Source organism: Manis pentadactyla, chromosome 5 (assembly GCF_030020395.1).
Source record: "Manis pentadactyla isolate mManPen7 chromosome 5, mManPen7.hap1, whole genome shotgun sequence".
Lineage (NCBI taxonomy): Eukaryota > Metazoa > Chordata > Mammalia > Pholidota > Manidae > Manis > Manis pentadactyla.
Window position 1 is genome coordinate 132,536,817 of NC_080023.1, and position 19,050 is coordinate 132,555,866.

The following is a 19,050-nucleotide window of genomic DNA, read 5'->3' on the forward strand; positions in this document are numbered from 1 at the left end:
TCCTTTCTCTCCCAAAGTCACAATGGGAAGCTCAAAGAATAAAGAAAAACATCACCCTCAATCCTGCAGTCTTCTGGTCAGGCCTTCATACTCACTCAAGACACATTCCCAATCCCTTCTGGCAACACTGAGGGCCTTGCTGAGATGTCATCATGGATTCATGCACTTTCCTCTGCAGGGTGAACATACATCCTGATTCCTGATAGGTGCTTCTCTGATGCTTTCTGTTTAAATGTCTTTCTGGGCAGGTATCTAACTGAAAAGCATCCAAAAGATATTCCCCTGCCTCTTGCCTGCTAATAGAACCCCACTCTGTTGAGGCAGCAAGTGGGGACCCCCCAATCTCAAGGAGGGTGAACCCATCACCAGGATAAATAATGATTGGTCTAAAGTCGTACTTCTATCCCCACCCTGGCCACCTATTTGTCAAGGCAGACCCAGGTGTGACCAAAAGATGAAGGTGGGAAGGTGTTGAATAAAACAGCACAGACCCTTCTTTCTCCTTCTTGTTTTTGAACCAGACTTGATGGCTGGAACAGTCATCTTGGGATTGTCAAGGAAGGGCCAAGCCTGTGCAGCTGGGTGCTTGCCATGTAAGAAAAATAAATCACTATTTTTTTTAATCCACTGCAGCTACTTTTTTTTATTACCTGATATTAAAAGCCTTTGACTGCCACTTTTTAGTGACTTACTACAGAATGCCACCTCAGGAATGGTGAAGGAACCAAGTCTGTGCCAGGGGTACCTTGTCCTTGTGTGTTTGTAGTTGACAAGGCTCCTTTCCTCTGAAGGAATACTCTAGTTTCAAAATAAACACAACTCAAATTAGCTTCCTTTTGAGGACTAGATGTGAATTGGTTACCTGCTCTGAAATCACTAGGACATGGTGGAATGTTCTACAACAGGAATGGAACTCACTATTTAAGGTATTTATTGAAATATTACTGTGCTTAAATTGCAAAGACTGAAGAACCTGGCTTTAAAGGGAGAAATAAGAGAAATCGGCTCCTAGATACACCCTTTCAGCAACCAGTGCTTGTGGTTGGTTAGGTAAGAAGGTAAGAAATGTGGACCATGAGAAATATCTTGAAGTCCAATATATTTTGCATTCAAAATAAGAGCTGAAATCCCTGGAAGTCCTAGAGCAGTTATGGGCCAGTGGCACAGACTTTAATTTCTCAGTCTCAGTCATGGGAAAAATGTTCTCTGTCAGCCCATCCGCATAAGAACAATAATTATGTAACAGGCCAGCAGTCTGGGAATGAGGTTCTGGTGCCATGAAAGCCTCCCCCTAGTTCTTCCCTTTAGCTACGTTTGTGCATGAGTTATGATGCTGACACACTCCAGGCTGGAACAAAACATACTTGGGAGTTTGCAAGTCATTTATCTGTGGCCCTCCATGTCCTCAGTCATGTGAGAGCCTTGGTGCTCAGTCTGAGGGTCTGACGATCTCAGAATTAGACCCTTCACTGCCGGCTTGTGGTTTGATCCTAAGAACCTGGGGTTCTATCCTCCTAACATCAAAGGAGTCTTGGTCTTTGAAATGAAGAGGAAGTAGACTCTCCCTTTCTTGCTCCATACTGTCTGAAGTATCCTAAAAGACATTCTGAGTGTAAGGACTGAAGCAGGCTTCTCCTGAAACCTGCTTCCATCTCCTGCCATGCCTCCCACCAGCAAGGCGAGGGAGATGCAGAATGCAAAATGCATCTACGGCTGCTGGGCAGTAAACCACCCATGGGTATTCTTCTGAAGGTTTTCTGCACAAAAGCTGCAGAAAAATTGAGATCAACTGTGATCATAACTTGTCTTTACAGCAGCCCTGTTAGCAAAGAGCAGCAACACTGAACAACACATACATACCTACGGTTTTCTAAAGTGATGGTTATGTCAACCACACCATCAGTCTGAGCAGGAATGCTTCGGCAAGTTCCTTTGTGCTGCACTTAATCCCCAAGGATGTGGTGGGGGGTGGGTGTTAACACACCATGAGGCAACCGCGTCCAGGTGGATCCCACCGGAAGGTTCTCCCTGACCTGAGGCGTTCCCAGGCATTTCAATCTCTTTCAGCATACTGATCACTGTTACTCAGAGAAGACTCCCTCATTTTTTGTGAGTCAATATAGAGACTGTGGGTCTTAAAGCAACTTCTCTTAGGTGTCTCCTCCTTGCTCCCCAACAGAGGAGGTGGGGGGAAGTATCTTAATGCCAGGCATGGTGGGTAACATTGACCATCAGGGCAGCAGGTTCCCCACCACTGCCAGATTCTGAAAACCCCAGAGATATTCTGGGACACAGGGACATCACTCCAACAAAGGAACAGCAGTCATTTTGCTGAAAATGAAGACTCGTGGACTCCATACTTCTTTTTCTAGCTCATTCCTAGCTGTAAAAAATCCCACTCAAGTCATCTACCTCCAGGGCCACACCTATTTGTCCCTAAGATGATATTTCACGTTACTTGACTTCCACAGATCAAATATTTGAAAAAATATAGCAAGAATGCACAACACACTCAATTTCTATTTCCATATCAAACATATTTGACTTGCTCAGAGCCTAACTCAAAAATGGGGTTTTGGACAGGTAGCCCAGATGCAAATGTTACTGTGTATTTAATTTGAGCAAAATTTTTTAATCTATAAAAAAGTCACTCATTTTTCAGAGCTCTAAGATCTTCTTGAATGTCAGGCAGAACTTTAATGGGTTACAGGTCACTGAAGTGCCTCTATGTCTGGTTCCTGAGATATACATGGGATTTGGAATATGCTGATGCCTTTTAGACACAATTTGAAACGATTAGTCAAATCTTAATCATGGCCTAGCAAAGGGCTAGAAAGGCATAGCTAAGTCATGCCATATAACCTGGATGATAAAGGCAGGAAGATATCAGGACCCCAAATGGAAGCCCACCACCCACACCCAAGGGAAAAGTCCTCTGCTCTGTGAAAACTAATTTAATCTCTAGAGGTAAACAGAGGTTCCCAGGAAATGCTAGTTGTTCCAAGCTGCCAGGACATTTCCCTTTCCTTCCTAAACCCTGACTCTGGTCTTCACTATATTTGATCTGCAACATGACAAAGGGAAACTGGAAGGGGAAAAGAGGTACTTACCAGGAAACCTGTTCATCATAAATGAACTGTGAAAAAAATAAAAAGGGTGGAAGATTAGACACATATGCAAACACATGCAGGCCTTAGGATTGCATGTTTTCTGCCCCCATTGCTAGCTGCGGCATCAGGGCTGGGGTTGGCCTGGATCACAGAGCACATGTGAGTAAACTGCCTTCAGCTGGTTTAGTCTCTGGCTAGTGTTAGTGGAAGGAGATGGTGCTGGAAGACGGGTGGGCAGAGGGTAGAAAGGAGAAGCATCAGGTAACCCATTCATCCTGTAATTTCTGTCCAACAGTGGAGTGAGAGGGAAGCCAGACCAGCCTGCTATGCTGAGCAGACACAGTGAAGAATCGGCAAGGGGATGTAGGAGCCTGGCAGGTGCTCCTGAACGTTATTCCTTATGAGCCTCCTGGAAGATGTCTGCGTGTCTCTATGCACAGTACTGCACCTCCAAGCATTTATGCAAGCACCTGGACTTCTATGTACTCAATATTTTTCTTTCAGTCAACCTATTTTTTTGTTTCCTTAGAAGAATTTGTTTTCAAAGGAGACTTTGCATCACAACCAGAAGTGGAGAATCAGCACCACTTGCCACCACATGTAGAAGGTGAAAAATAAATGCAGTAGCAATAGTCACTGAAAATCCGGGCTGGACTCTGTCAGCTGCCCAAGCCCTGAGCCACAGGCCTGCCCTTCTGTTAAAGTTTAGCAAGGGTTAAAAGTGATGGAAGACCCCGATCAGTTAGGATCTGAAGAGAATACACAATAGGATTGAATTTATTTAAGCCCTAGTCTATATCAACTATAATCACATCTCACTTTGGGGGAAAAATGGTGTAATCCTGGCCTCTGGTTTATGCAGGGAAACAGCCACAGAGAACATGAGTAATTTTCCTGGGGGGTGGGTGGTGGAGGGTAGCAAAAGCCAAGGGCTGGTTCAGAGCTCTTCCCACCTACGTGGGATATGCCTGCTTTGAGCACAGTCATCGAAGAGTGGCTTTCCCTTCGGGGCAGTGGCCCTCCGGAGACTTTCAGGCAGCAGCCTCTGGACTGTTACTGCACTGCTAAGATAAACCCAGCTAAGGACATGGGCATTGCTTCCTTCCTCAGCGATGATAATGACTGCCAGCTGTGAGAGATGCAGAGAAAACCTCAGACAGCAGGGTGCAGCTCGGAAGGTACAGAGGACCTCCTTCCAATCATCCCAAAGGTGCAAAGAGAAGGAGGAGGAGGAAGGGGCCCCATGTATCTGTAACTTGCTCCCTCCTGACAAGACATTAGAAAAGACATGGCCTTCATCAGCTTTTCACCTCTTGTTACTAGATTCAACAGGTTGACATGTGGATGAAAATGTCAAAACCAGATGGGAAAGAGAATTAAAAAAAATAAAGGAAGCCAGCCTGTCATCCAGGTTGAATGGTATGGAATCCACTCCCTGGAAGGCATTCACATTTAAAAGATAACCACTAGCTTTTAAAAAATTGCTTTGAAGAAATCATGGGAACAGAACAAATGATTTAAGTTGGAAAATGTTCTCTATTAATTGAAGTTAATTCAATCTCAGTCTTGGGCAGCAGGCTGAAACAATCAATTTGTAGCCACTTAAGAGAGCATGAGATACTGGTAAAGAGTTTATTAGAGCACCAATTTAATTTTCCTCCATCGGGGAAGGCAGGAGATCCTCCATAATATGAAAGCAGCTCATAGGAAAACCTATTCTGTGCCATTGGGGTGACAGAGCACAGATCAACACCTTTAGCTATTGACTATTTCAATGATCCTATCAGTGGAAAACAGTACCAGAATGGGCTTAATTGTACAAATTGTGAGAACAGAATTTACAGGGAGCACAAAAGAACAGAGAAATGGTGGGGCCCACCTGGTAGAGACTGGACTAGGTACACAACTGAGGATAGAGTACTGTGAGCCTGAAGTGAAGGTGATGGCTGTGGCCAGGAGAGCTGGGGGTGGGGACATGTTCAGGGAGGCAGACAGGGAGAGAGGCAGATGACCTCACAGGTATTAACAGATGGTGGTGACTTGGAAGCCCAACACCTGAGGCAGGCAGGGCCCACCCGTCACTGACCGCACAAAGCCAGGAGACCTTAGCTGAGCTGTGGCTGATGAGCAGACGCAGTGTGGGTTATATCCCACCACTTTACACCACCTTGAAAGGATTGGCTGGAAAAATGAGAGGAAAAGAGACTAGAAATCAAGGCTTCAAGAAAATCTAAATGGAAATAGGCTTGTTTATGGTGAGCAAGGAGGCAGGGCTGGGGCTGAGTGACGGACTGCCCCCCCTGGTGGTGGTAGCTGGAGGCCACCAGCTGACTGCCACCATTCAGAAGAAGGAAAATGAGGAAATCGGCACTTTCCACAATGTTCCTTTGGGAGAGCACACACCTGGCCCATCCTGACACCCTGTCTGAAAACCCTTAAAATAACAAGGACCAGTGATGCTCTAATTTGGTGTTGCTGATGGTTTGAAGGAATGGATTTGTTATTCCCCACAGATTTTATTTTATTTAATTCTCTTTAAGACCAGTGTTGCGCATCCTGCATATATTTTCTATCTGTGAGTAAAAGAAGACAAAACAAACAACCCCCCTGCACCTTACAGTGGTTTTACTCGGGTAGTAGAAAACCCCCAATCATTCACATGCTTGAATGAAACAGGACATCGCGCCCCAATTTCCACCCTGTCACCACTAGATGGTGCTCACGTCCCAGCTCTCGGCCCCAGGGGCTCTGTCGAGGCTGTGAGGTGGAAATGCAACCAGTCCAGACCGTTTTGGAGCTCCAGCAAATCTGCCTGAAGGAGGGCAAGCACCTGAAGACAGAAAGCCCTGACGGAGCCTTCAGCAAACCCAGTGCTGTCACAGGACAAGGTGACATCCTGGAGGCAGCTTCTACCTGGCACTCTGAGCAGGGACAGGTGGGTCCCTTGCCAACATGCAGTCCTCAGCATGCACTGCAGTCGAGGGACCCCCTGTGTGGCCTTCAGAACAGACCCACCCTTTTCCCTGTTGGGTTTTTTGGAAATCAGCCATGGGAAGGCAGCTCTTGTACTCTGGGTTGTGTCTGGGACCAGACGCCTCCATCGCCCCCAGTGACTGTGAGTGAGTGATACTGACATCTGGGCCCCGGATTTGCTGTGCACAGCTGGTCCGGGGACCCACACGTGGTTCACCCAAAGCTACCAGAGGCTTCGGTTTGCCCTAAGCTCTCCACGTGCTCTGCAGATGAGCTAAATGTGAACACGCAGGAGTGAATTTGAAAAAACACTCTTTTCCTCCAGGTCTCAGAAAAAAGGTGGGTACTATGGAAACCAGCTCTTCAGTCCCAGTGTCTGCCCTAGAATTCTTCCAAGAGAGACAGGCTTACCTCAGGCAGATGAGTCCCCGGCTGACAGAGCATCCCAGGGAACTGCTGAGGGAGTGGTACACTTAGGAGGGACTATAAGGGGACAGATGAGCTGGGAGTTGCCCAGGTGGTGGGCAGGACTGGGGGGAGGCAGGTGGCTGCCTCCACACTGCATGGTAGGCAGTCCCTGGGTGTGCTTACTGTGAGCTGTAACCATGCAGCAGGCTGAAGCTAAGATCCCACAGCTCATAGTATAATCACGGGTACAGTTAGAATTTTCAGCAGTGAAAAAAATGGGAGAAAATCAACACCCTTATTTTCTTTCAAAAGATTGACACCTTGAAAATCTTTCTCTTGCTGGAAATAGAGACTCCCCTCTGCACAGACTCCTTACTCAACAGCGAGGGGACTCCCCTCAGAAGTGCCTGAATGGAGTCCTGAGCTTTGGGGACCCAGGTGGGGAGGCTTAGCTGAGGGCATGCAGTTCTCTCTGAGGAGTGGAATTAGATGGAACACACTGGAAGGCGGCTGGTACACCCTGATATGGTTGACACTGAAGGTTAAACAGGAGTTGTGACATTTGGATCTCTAGCAGGCTGACAATGGTGACAGGAAGGTAGGAACAGAGATTAATGGGCACAAGCAGAGCCGCTCATCTCATATAAACATGCAGGGCCAGGCTTCAGGGTGGAGGAGAAGGGGTAAGAGGATGGATTTAGGAGATGACAGCTGCTAAACCAAAAGGGCTCTGTGTGCTGAACAAACGTTGGCCCATGACAAAAATCTCCAGCTGTTCTCCTCATGAGGGAGGAGGGGCTCCTGCCTGTGTCCCCCATTGGGCTGACCCACTTCCCTGTGCCAGCAGCAAAGGCAAGACTAACCCTTGGGTTAGCCCAGCTTCTTCCTCTCACAAAATGGGTCACCAAAGTTGATTTAAAGGTTCTCTCACGCCTGTTCCCTGTGAGAACCTTCCAGCTATCATTGCTGTCCTCACTTTGCCGGAAGGAGAGCTGAGATGAAATGGGGTCCATAACCATAAGAGCCTCAACATCACTCAGCTGGAGAGAGACAGGTCACAAGGCTGACTCCCAGTGGGAGGGGGTCTGAGAGGAGAGGCGATGGGCCAGAGCGGCAGGGCCTTGGAAGGGCAGGGGGTGAAGGGCAGTCACCAGCATGACTCTAGGATGTCTTTTCTCTCACAGAAAGGGTGAGATAAGAAGATTGTAGGATTACTTAAGATCAGGTGTCTTAATGAAGAATTCTCAGAGAGGTGAGGCCACGGCTATTCCCTTCAGTCTAAAGACATAGTTTTTAGTTTTAGAGACAGTCCTCTCGAATGGTAGATTGCATGGCGGGTGAGGTAAAATCAGGATGATTTCAAAGATTATAAGACAGATTTTATTGGAGGGAAATCAGAATTCTTTGCTGGTCTAAGATGCACCTTAGACCCCTGAGTATTGTGGCTCTTCGACTTCAGGCGAGTGTCTGAATTCTGGAGCTTCAGCTTTGCCGCCTGTGAAGGGCCTCTTCCTACCTTGCACAGTCATGAGTCTCGAACTAGGAATCTTCACCCACAGGCCAACATACACCCAGCACTGTATGGAGTACCGAGTCTGTGCTTGTGAGCACTCAAGGGGGGCCCGTGAGGATGGAGACGTGTTTCCTGCCGACGGTTCTGCCGCCATGGCTGTGGTACCCACACCATAGGCACTAGCCACCGGTGGCTACGTAAATTTAAGCTAATTAAATACAAACTTCAGTTCCTTGGTCTCACCAGCTGCATTTCAAGAGCTCAGCAGCGGCCTGGTGGGGGGTGCTGCCCAGGCCTCGGCTGTGGTGTCTCTCTTCATCCCCAGGGAGTCCCCTTCAGAGTGGGGACTGCAATGAGTCCTCAGGGAAGGAGAGGGAGCGTCCCCTCAGAGAAGCCTTGCTGCTGAGCTGAGGGCTCCCTGCCCTTAGGGGGGCAGCACTCGGATTCTGTATTTGTGAGCCCATCTGAGTCATCCTGGACCTCATCTCAGAGCCCCATCCACTCTCCACGGAGGTTTCCCTTCTCTTGATGCTCAGAATCCTCCATCTCAAAGCAGGGATGAAGGATACACATAAAGTATTCCTTTCAGAGCCACTGTTGGACTGATGATGTAATGAATCATTTGCATTTATGTAAATTACAGTCACATTTCAAAAGAAGAGACTCAGGCCTGCTGGAACCTGGAGAAAGGAAGGGGAGGACTAGGAGGCCAAGCTGCTGGGTCAAAGTCCGTGGGGGGTGGGTCACTTGGGTGGTGCAGAGGCAGCAAGAGGGTCTGCAAGGATTTGTAGACTGTTTATCAGGTAGATGCACACAAGGCCATGCTCTGAAGAGCCAAGAACACTCTCAGGACTTAGAAGGTGACCCTTCTCTTGTGTAGAGGCTGCACATGGGGGGGTCTCTGGGGCCATGTCCGGAGGCTTCTTCAGGGCCTCGTGCTTCACTGTAGGAATGTCACCAGGGCTAAGGGGATGCTTGATGGGCTGGGAAGGGTGCTGAGAGACACATACTGGTGCTTTTGATGTCATATTAATTTCTTCCGTTTTCTACTTAAACAACAAAAAAGAAACTGGAGACTAGCAAAGAGCAAATGTAGTGAAGTGTGCGCAGCCCCTTGTCCTCAGGCCGCAGCCAGCTCTGTGGTCTCATGCACGTCTTCCTGCTGTGTTTTGCCTTTTGGTTGCGTCCATCTGCATTGGCTTCCCTTTCGGCTGTTTGAGAATCCAGGTGATGAGACTCCTCCGCACTCTCCCGTCCTGGCAGCGCAGCCGTCCCTGGAGAAGGCGTCTTTCCGGCCCTTTGGACCTCCAGCCCTGTGGTTTGTCCCTGGGCCTCCTCCGCGTGGGTCTCAGGGCCTCTCGCTGGGATGTATGTAGAAGCAGCATCTGGTCCCACTTAGCCTGGACTTGCCCTCTGGGTGAATGAGCTCTTTATTGCATCACCTCAGGAGACCAGCAATTCCATCTTCCAAACATTTCAGAACCATAAAAAGGGGAGAGGGTAAGAAAAACCCTAATATATAAAATAAATTGTTCAGTTGGTAGGTAATTATTTGTGGATAGGAAAAACGCTTTTAAATACAGGCATTTTAAGTGCTCACTGCAGAGAAGCTCAGTATTATATAAGGAAGGCCAGAAGCAAAGTGATTTTGTTACCATGACAGTAGGGGAAACATATAAAGAGGAGAATAGGAAACTGACAAAAAGCTTCAGTGTGCGAGCAACAGCCTGGGGCTGGAGCAGGGAACAAATCTGGGGCTACTAAGAACCCCCTTTGCTAAGTGCTGTGTTTCAGGGGGTAAGACTATTTGGAGTGTCATGTGAAAATGACCCTGAGAAGGAGCGGCAGTCAGAAGTCCAAAGAACCGAGCTGCCACCATGTCTTGCCATTGAGAGTCTCCAAATTTACTCTAGAAACGATCCTGCCATGCACCCCATCCCAAGGAAGGGGTGTCCAAGCATTATTTGAAGCTGAATTTCTCAAAGCGCAGTGTGGTGCTTCTGGACCAGACTCGCTGGGGGAAACAGGGAAGACCCTGGTTTAAGTGCAATTTCCTGGGTCCTACCCCAGAACCATCAAATTAAAATCTCTGAGTTGCACATTTTAAATAAGCGTTCTGGGCGTTTCCAGTTGGAGGAACACCAGTAAAGGTAAAAAGAGCCAAGACCCAACCCTGAGGGCTCAAACTTAACCTCTTCTATTACTTCTTAACAGTGGAGAAATATAGTTTTTCTCAAAATCAGAAAACTGTAGCCTTGACATCTGGCCTGTAAACATACAGTTTAAATATTCAGGTAACAGCAAAGAATCACTTGCTTTTGCACCTTGTTTCCATCTGAGGGATGTACAGAGCTGAGGCAGCCTGTGTGTTCCACTGGCTCAGCTCTGTGATTTATCCACCTTGGCACATGGGGAGCAGACGATTGCTTTGCCTAAAGACCCACGTGTTGAGCATTGCCTGCAGTCTGAAGAAGCAAAACCACTTTACTTCTTCATGCATTATTAGCAACAATTGCATTTGTTTTATCTTGGCCATGTCCAGATCTGACAGAATACAAGTCAGTTCACACATAGTCCAGGAGATGTCTATGCTGAAAACAGAGAAAGAAGCCGATGCCCACAAATTTGCTGTTGGGAGTGGACGTTGTCGAGTCTGTGCTCCCGGGAGACCTTGGCCTGCATTGTTCTGGGTAATCACCTTCTTTTCCTGGGAGTGGTCATCTCTTTTTGGAATTCAGTAGAGTAGAGAGATGTGTTCATTTACACATCCCCTAGCCATGTCTCCTAAGGAAAGTAACTTTCAAAAATCATCCTAAAATACTCTAAAGGCTTCTGCACATGATAAGTGTGGGTCCGAATAGCATAACATAACAGGACAAAGCTTGAGTGTTTGAGAAGTCTGGGTTGGGTGGGCAGAAGTCTCCTGGATTTGGGGAATCATACCTTTTCCAAAGATAATAATTGAGAACAAGAGCATAGAATTCATGTGTGTCTTTTAGCCTACAATCTGGGAGTTCAGCAGAGGTAGCCTGGCTTCAGCTCCAACGTGGTGTATCTGAACTCTTCTGTTCCTTGGGGCAGGTCTCAACCCTCCCACTTAACAGTGGCCCCAGAATGAGGGGCCAGGATCTACACCATCAGGAGCTGAAGTTCCTATCAGTTCTTAGTGGAAAGTCTTGGATTAAACATCACTTTTAGCTTATTTGCATAGAGATTTACAATTAAATAATTGACAGGTACGTGCTCTGTAAACAGGTGAGAAAACCTTTCAGTAGATCTATTCCCATTCTGTAGGTAAGAAAACTAAGATGTGGACAGATGGATTTCTCCAAGGTCATTAAGAGCTAGTAAGGGGGATGAGAATTAGGAGTGCAGTATCCCATCCCCTTTGCAGTGTTCTTTCTGACTGGCCATCCTTCTTCTCCTGGAGGGCTTAGCTTGCCAAATTAAGGGGTTTGGGTTTGTCCTTACAGGTGATGTGGAGCTACTGATCATTTAAACAAGGGACTGGTGCTCTCATGTGTTCTTCATAGAGGCACCACTTAGATGGCTCGGAGGACTGAGTGGAGGTGGGGTGGGTGGCAATGATGCTATGCATTGCAACGTTGACTGGCAGTGGGCTGTGTCAGTTCACGGCAGAGGAGTAGAAAGCCTCAGCTAAAGTGGGCTACAGGAGGACTATAAAAATCTCCCTGAGGAAATTTTTATGATATGAAAATCCACAAGACAACTAAGCCCCATGAGTATATGTAAGTTGTAGCAAAGGTCAGTTTAACATCATTCTTAGGTTGTGGGGCTGAAATATAGATGGTGCATCCAGTCCTGGGGAAGCTGTCCTCACTCTAGAGACATGTTGAGTTTGGGACATGAAGACGTCTAGTGGAGAGCTGATTATCTATGACCAGACCTCAGGAAGATGTCATTGCTAAGAGGACATTGTCTAGGGGTCCACACAGAGGTGGTAATGGCAGTGGGTAGTGCAGGAAGGGAAGGGCATATCCTGGGAGAATGGACAGAGATGAGGAAGGAGTAAGGTCCAAACCCAGGGACACTGACACTGAAGGCAGCTGCAGAGAATCCCATGGGGAAGTGAAAAAGAATGGTCAGGGGGTCACAAAAATCAGCAGAAGATCTCATGGAAACAGATAACCAGTCAGTACTCCTGAGTATCAAACTCTCAGGCTGGGGCTACAGGTGATCAAATAGCTGGGGGGAGGCAAAGCTGCCTCCACAGAGACATCCTTTCACTCATTCATTATCGGAAGCCTTGAACCTGCTCCAAGCAGAGGAGCCATGCATGACCCTGAACGGTGAGGAAGATGCCTGGGTGTCACCAGGTAAGAGAATCCAGCTGGGAGTCCCTCAGGCACTTACCACAATGAGCGCGACCACAGACAGCGTGTAGTAAATCGAGTCCCTCAGCAGACACCAGGAGGAAAGAGCCACAACCTGAAGGAAAAGGGGAGAAAGACTGTAAGAAACAGGATATCCGACTGTGCAAAGAGGAGAGCGTGGCTCCTGGTGGCCCATAGGGATAAATCAGAAATACAATCTTGTTACTTCTGTCTCCCATCCTGGACCCAATCAATCTGCCAGTCAATATGAATGTACTGATGGTCTTTAGGTGTATTGGTCTGGATCTTCTAAAGAGCAGATTCCAAGATGGGATTAAACCTGCAATAATTTTATTAGATGGAGACAGTCATGACAGCAAATGGGAGGGAGGGGGGGCATGGTAGGATGCCACCCAACCGTGAAAGGGGTCTGACCCCTGTGAGGAGAGAGGGCAGGTTGGTGACACTACCCAGGCTGCAGGGCAGTCTGAGGAAAGTTCTGCAAAGCTGATTCAAAATCCCATGTCTCCTACGAAAGCAGCAGCCGTAGCATTCTTAATGTCAAGGGGTTGGGAGGAGCAATCTTAGCCTGTGTCCTTGTAGACACTCTAACGTCTGCAGTAGCCTGTGCTCCTGTACGGAGTGACACCCCGAGCTGGACAGTGACTGCCCTTCGAAGGTGAGTGGATGAGCCCGGTGTGAAGCTCCCGCACACCATCCTTCCATCTGTTATATGCCAGGTCTCGTCAGGGTTTGACTTCTGGTTTAATCAGAATTTCTAAAAGATTGATTTTCATATTGATCTGGAGAAAATGTTATTTTTAGCAGTTGGGAGACTTCCCTTTAAAGGATACGGTGGTCCTGCTGAATGAGGCCCATAGAGGTATTGCTGGAAGCTAAGGCAGCCTGGCCTGCTGTGTCCAGCCTTCCTGGGCCTAAGAGCCAGGGTGGGGCATTGCATAGAGGAGAGGTTTGGGGGAGGGGAGGGAGCCACTGATGCCAGGTTAAGATCCCTGCTCTGGAGTAAGAGTCATTTCTCCTTGGTAAGTCCTTCAAAGTCTCTTTTTGAGGGACACCTGGCATTTTTTTCTGTGCTTTGCATGGGTCCATTTTGACAGACTCACAAAGAAGCCTGGGAGAGTCCACAGTCCATATCAGAGGCACTTTCTGGGCTGTCACTCACAACTCCCTCCTGCCTCGCTAGGAAAGTGGCATCTACCCCATGGCCACAGGACATGTCTAGTTGCCTTTGCCCTTGGTCTCCTAAGTGAAAAAGGACACAGCAAATGTCAACATTCAGCCAGGACGATGATAGGCACATGTGCACCAAAGACAATAGGGAAAAGGGATTCCCGGGACAAGGCCACCTTGGGCGCCTCCCACTCTCTAACTGCTGTGTCAGTCTATAAAGAAAAGAACAGGCAAAGGCGAACCAGAGAAGGCTTTCTGGATTCAAATAACATGAAAGATATGACTTAAATAGAACCATAAATGAATAATGAGGCCAGTCTCTTTCCATTAACACATTCTTCCACTTGTTACAGGGACACTTATGTATTTTCTGTTGCAATTTTGCCTTATTAGGTTTTGTATTTGCAGATCTAAATTACAGATGGTGCGGTTGTCAGGAAGAGGACTTGTGCCACAAAAATCACTTTAGAATACATATTAAGTATTCTTTACCCTTTTATCAAGCTTTCTTTGTAATATATACTCTTAGAACTTGGGGTCCTCACTCAGCATCTATGGGATAGATTAAATGGGACTACATTATTCATTTTACAATAGGTCATAAAAGGTTGTGAGTATTTATTCAATTCATTATAATTAGGCAAGTGGACTTATTTAAAACTTGCCAAATATCAATTCTGAGTTGCCTTAAAAAAATCACTTGGGCTTTTAGTTAAAGATGGCAGATTGAACATACACCATTGCCTTTGCTTTTTCTTGTTATACCATAATCAGATAATAGTAAAGGGGTTTAAAAAAATAAGATATAAACCTGCAAGGAAAACAGAACAGAAGACCTAGTCAGAGCTACAAAATTTTGGATGCTGGAAAAGCAGAACAATTGGACCCTCAGTGGGTAGCAGACAAAGCTCTAGAAGAGGCCTGGAAATGGGGTGATGGGAAGATGAAGAATTTAATCACCAAGCTTCCACCTTCACTTCAAGCAGACCAGTGACTACGTATCCTGCATCTTAATATGACAGGAGAGCTGGTATTTGAAGAATAGAAATCCCAGAAAACAGAAGAGAGGATATAATCAAATGAATAATTAAAGAAAAATTTCCCAGAAGTTAAGGACATCCATTTTCTAAGTAAGAGGGCCCTCTGAGTGTCCAGCCCAGTGGACAGAAAAAGATGTACAGGCATATTATCATGCATTTTCAGAATGCTGGGACCAAGAAAAGGTCCTAGAAAGGACCAGAGAGAAACAGGTTACATACAAAGGATTATGTATTAAAACCAGATGACATTTTATTTCCCAACAAAAGCATGAGAAGTGAGAAGACAATGGCATAATGCCTTCAAAATAATAGAGGAAAACAATTTCAACTTGGAATTCTATCCCTAACCAAAGGAGAATAAAAAATTAAAGTTTAATTGTCTCAGAAGTTTACTTTCTATGTACCCTTTCTCAAAAAGCTACTGGAGGATGTGCTCCACTAAAACAAGGGAGTAAACCACTTGTTACATAAAATTATGCAACAATAAACCATTACAACAAACAACCAGTATCTATGTATTAATAAATGAAAGAAATTTTCTTCACAGTGTAAAGGGAGATTCTGGAAAAAAGGTAAAAGGTGATTCCAAAATGAAACTTTTGCAGCAAGTTTAGAGAGAAACCTAGCCAGATCACAGCAGGTCAGAAGACTCAGGAGAAATGATGCCAAAGGACAGTACTGATGGGAATCTGACAACTCTGAACCCACAGAAAGGAGATTAGAGAGCTCTGAAAGAGAACAGAGAAGACTAAGCAAATGGATAATAACAACAAAGACATAAACTACAGGGAAAACACAAGATTTGTGCAGGAAAGGAAGATGAATCATTATGTATTCATGGCTCAGCTATGAAGATTGGTCACAGAGTCATTATAAACTAAGCACAGATTACTGTCTACTAAACTATTTGGGTAGGGTGGGGAATTGGAAGCAGAGGTCCCAAGCCTCTGTCCTCACACACTGTGCCAGAGTGCCTCGCTGCAGGCAAGGATGAAAAGTAGACACCCATTTGTGACTGTCTCCCGTGAAGACTGTCTTTTCTCCATGACTGTAAGCCATCAGGCAAGTGTGTTAGAGATGGCGGCCAAAGGAGGGAAGAGCTGAAGGTGAGAGGCCAAAGAGCAGTGACTGCAGCTCAGCTGGAAAGCGGTGCTCTAAAGGGCAGGCGACCAGAGTGGAGTTACCATGAGGACTACAGCTATGGGCATGGAATTGGCAGGGACATGTAGGAGGGAGAGAGTCAGTGAAATAAATCTGAAATTACTTTATTTAGCTAATTTAGTTGACCCCCGCTCCCAGTAAGGCTCATTGTTTGGTGACTGAATACTTCACTTATCCACACTGAATACACTGATGCTTAGAGTCTCAGCAGCACCCTTTGTGCCTTGTGAAGGGTCTTTTGTCTCTAGATGGAGGCCAGCAACCATCTGTTCAGACCCTGAACAAATATAATGGCAGAGAGGGAATGTTAGCAGTGAGAAGACAACAGCTTCCTTGGCACTTTGCAGAATGGCTGCAGGGAAGCAAGAGAAGTCGCTCTGGTGAAAGGACAGAACACAGGAACAGGGGTCCCGGGAGAGAATCAACAGTAATGCTGCCCTTGACGTCATCAATCAATAATCCAGATGGGTGCAGAAGACAAAAGGCCATCTGCTGGCAAACTCCATAAATTAAAGCCAGAGTCTCTATTTTCCCTCTCTAGCTCCAGGAATCCCTCCCAACTGGAAATTCATCTTGATATTTCTTTTCTATTTCTGGAATGCATTTCATGTTTTTTCTGTTGACTATGTAGCTGCAGCTTCCTTCTCATTATTTCATTTCATTGCAGAGTGGCATAATGCAAAAAAAAAACAAACAAAAAACCACACTTTCAAAACAGAGGAAAATACATTTTCCTTTATTCAAATTCTGGCTCTTTCTAGGAGGTTTAAAAGTAATCATTTATGATAAATCTATATATTTTCTGTATACAGATATGTATTACAAATCTATATACAGGGATTTATATATATAAAATATAAAATATGTATATAAAATAATACACACAGTATATATGGAGATATATAATGTGTATGTAAAATGCATATAATGCATATGATGATTTTTCTTGAAGAATGGAATCTGACATTGCAGACACATGTTAAAAGACACAAATACCCTCAACTTGTGACCACTTTACCTCTTTAAAATCTAATGAAACAGAATACCATAATGGCTTCATGACATAAAACATAAAACTTTTATCATCTCAGAGAAATGTTATTTCACACACACTTCATAGAAAGGGGATTTGAAAAATCACAAGTTTTGCTCCAAGCTTTTGAGCTGACACAATTTCTACAGCCAGTTTTCATCTCAGGGAAGACAGCAGAGCAAGGGTGGGGCTTTGGGGTACCCCCATAATCTGAGAATACCTAGCAGCACTAGAGTTCAAAACAGCTGAGGGTCTTATTTGGGTTTTCCTCCCACAGGCAAGTCTTGGTACTAGTCTGTTCATCATCGAACTTCACATTTTAAATATTTCAATCTTGGGAAAAACCACTGAAACACAAATGGCTCCCATATTCTAGCATTTTACTGAAAATGGATAGTAATAATCAGACCATGTAAAAAGACAGTAATGTGCTTTTGCAGACTAATTTTCAAAAACACGGAAATGAATTAATGTTTTTAATTTTATTTTTTCTAAGAAGTCTCATTTTGTGTTATAGGTTATGTGAGGAACACAAATGACAAGGAAATGAGCTGCTACTGGAGATTTATTTAAATAAACACAAGGCAATGTCAGGACAGTGCGGAGACAGAGTAATCTAGTGAACCCTCTTCACTGATTGTACTGAACAACAGCCATGGATGTTCATGAAGACCTGGGGTCCTGGGACTCAGGAGTGCCTTCTTAATCATCTAAAACGTTATGTGCAATCATTTTCATGTTAAATGTAAGTTATAGCCTGTCCTCAAAATTTGGTGGCTCAGAGTGTTCTCACACACATCAGAATTCACGGGGAGTCAGCTCTGCCTTCGGGAAGAGAATCTTGGACTTGTGGTCGCAGGACTGAAGCCTGCTGTGCTCCTGGAGCCCTCTGCCCACTCTAGGGCCAGGTGGAGGGTCTGCAGGCACTGCCAGGCATTGCAGCACCTACCACTACATTTGGGAGCACTGGGTACTAACACTAAGGATGACTATGCTGCGTGAATGGGGGATATTTAGGGTCATTACATGTAACCAGATGTTAGCTTAAATTCACCCAGACACAGCCTGAGGCAAAGATTCGAGTGCACGGTTTATTTGGGAGGTGATTCTAGAAAAGATTGTTAGGGGATGGGGGGTTGGGGAAGTGAGCAGGCAATGGAAAAGACAATAAGCAAGTCAAACATGGATTTTCAACTTTGTCAGGGGGGTTGGCACCCCTAATCTCTGATTGTTCAAAACCCAGCTGTATAATAAATATCACTGGGAAATACATTAAAAATATATTTGTTAAACTGAAATTTAGCTGGGTGCCCTGTATTTTTATTTGCTAGATCCGGTAACCCTACTTATTAGATTTTGGGTGTTGATTAAGGTATGTATTTTACCTTTCTTTTGATTAGCACAAAGTTGGAAGTTTACTGGTTTTGGAATAAATATTCTTAAGGCAAAGGGAAGCTGAACCTTTTCAATATAGTCTATTTATCTCATGCTGGATATTGACTGCTACTTTATTCTGGTTGTTTGGTCTGCTTGGAGTATTTTTTTCTTTGCTTCTTGGTAATTGCAATAGTTGCCAACATGTACATTACTTGTGTGTATGTATGTGCATGTATGTGTGTATATGTGTGTGTATGTGTGTGTATGTTTGTGTGTGTGTGTTCCACAACACCCAGACTGTTTGCTGCTTTTGGGAAGATATGAAAACCTGGCAGCCTGGGGGTGTTCTCATGTCACTCTGGGGCAGTCAGTGCTGCCTTCTGAGGCTAGGACATATATGCTTCAGCTCGCCACAGTCCCCCAACTCCAAAGTCCAAAGTCAGCTGCCATAGACTTTCCTTCTGTTATCATCTTCTTTAGAACTGACCACTTCACTCATGTATTCTGCATATTTGAGCCCTCCCTGCAGGAAGATGCATTTGTGATCCCTGATCTAAAAGAATTATGTTAATTAGCATTGACAATGTTGAACATACCAGCTACTCTTTCTTCACGGTCCAAGATCATGCTGGGTATTCTTAAACATTTCATGCTGTGTGCCCCTTCCCACTCTATGGACCCCTTTTCAGAACTGGACATTAGAAGACATAAAAAAACAACAAAGAATCACAAAGAAAACAAATTATAGAAATCCAGTTATCAAAACATTGAGAAATGGAAATATAGTAATATATGTGTTTCTTTATTAACAAGAACCAGTAAGTTTCCTTATAAGAGTTAGTTCTTTCATTGCAGTGATAAATGAGGAGACAGATCCTAGATAACCTGTAATAACTATAATATAGCATGA

The 19,050-nt window shown here is 45.3% G+C and overlaps 1 protein-coding gene across 1 annotated transcript in view; it reads right to left on the reverse strand.

The window, feature by feature from the left end:
* Positions 1–19,050, reverse strand: part of SLC24A3 (solute carrier family 24 member 3) — a 464,546-nt gene that overhangs the window by 41,233 nt on the left and 404,263 nt on the right. Inside the window, exons 7-8 of the mRNA XM_036892190.2 lie at positions 12,379–12,453; positions 3,111–3,136 (exon numbers count right to left, since the gene is read on the reverse strand). Coding sequence (XP_036748085.2) covers positions 3,111–3,136; positions 12,379–12,453 — 101 coding nt within the window. The remainder of the gene's footprint in view (positions 1–3,110; positions 3,137–12,378; positions 12,454–19,050) is intronic.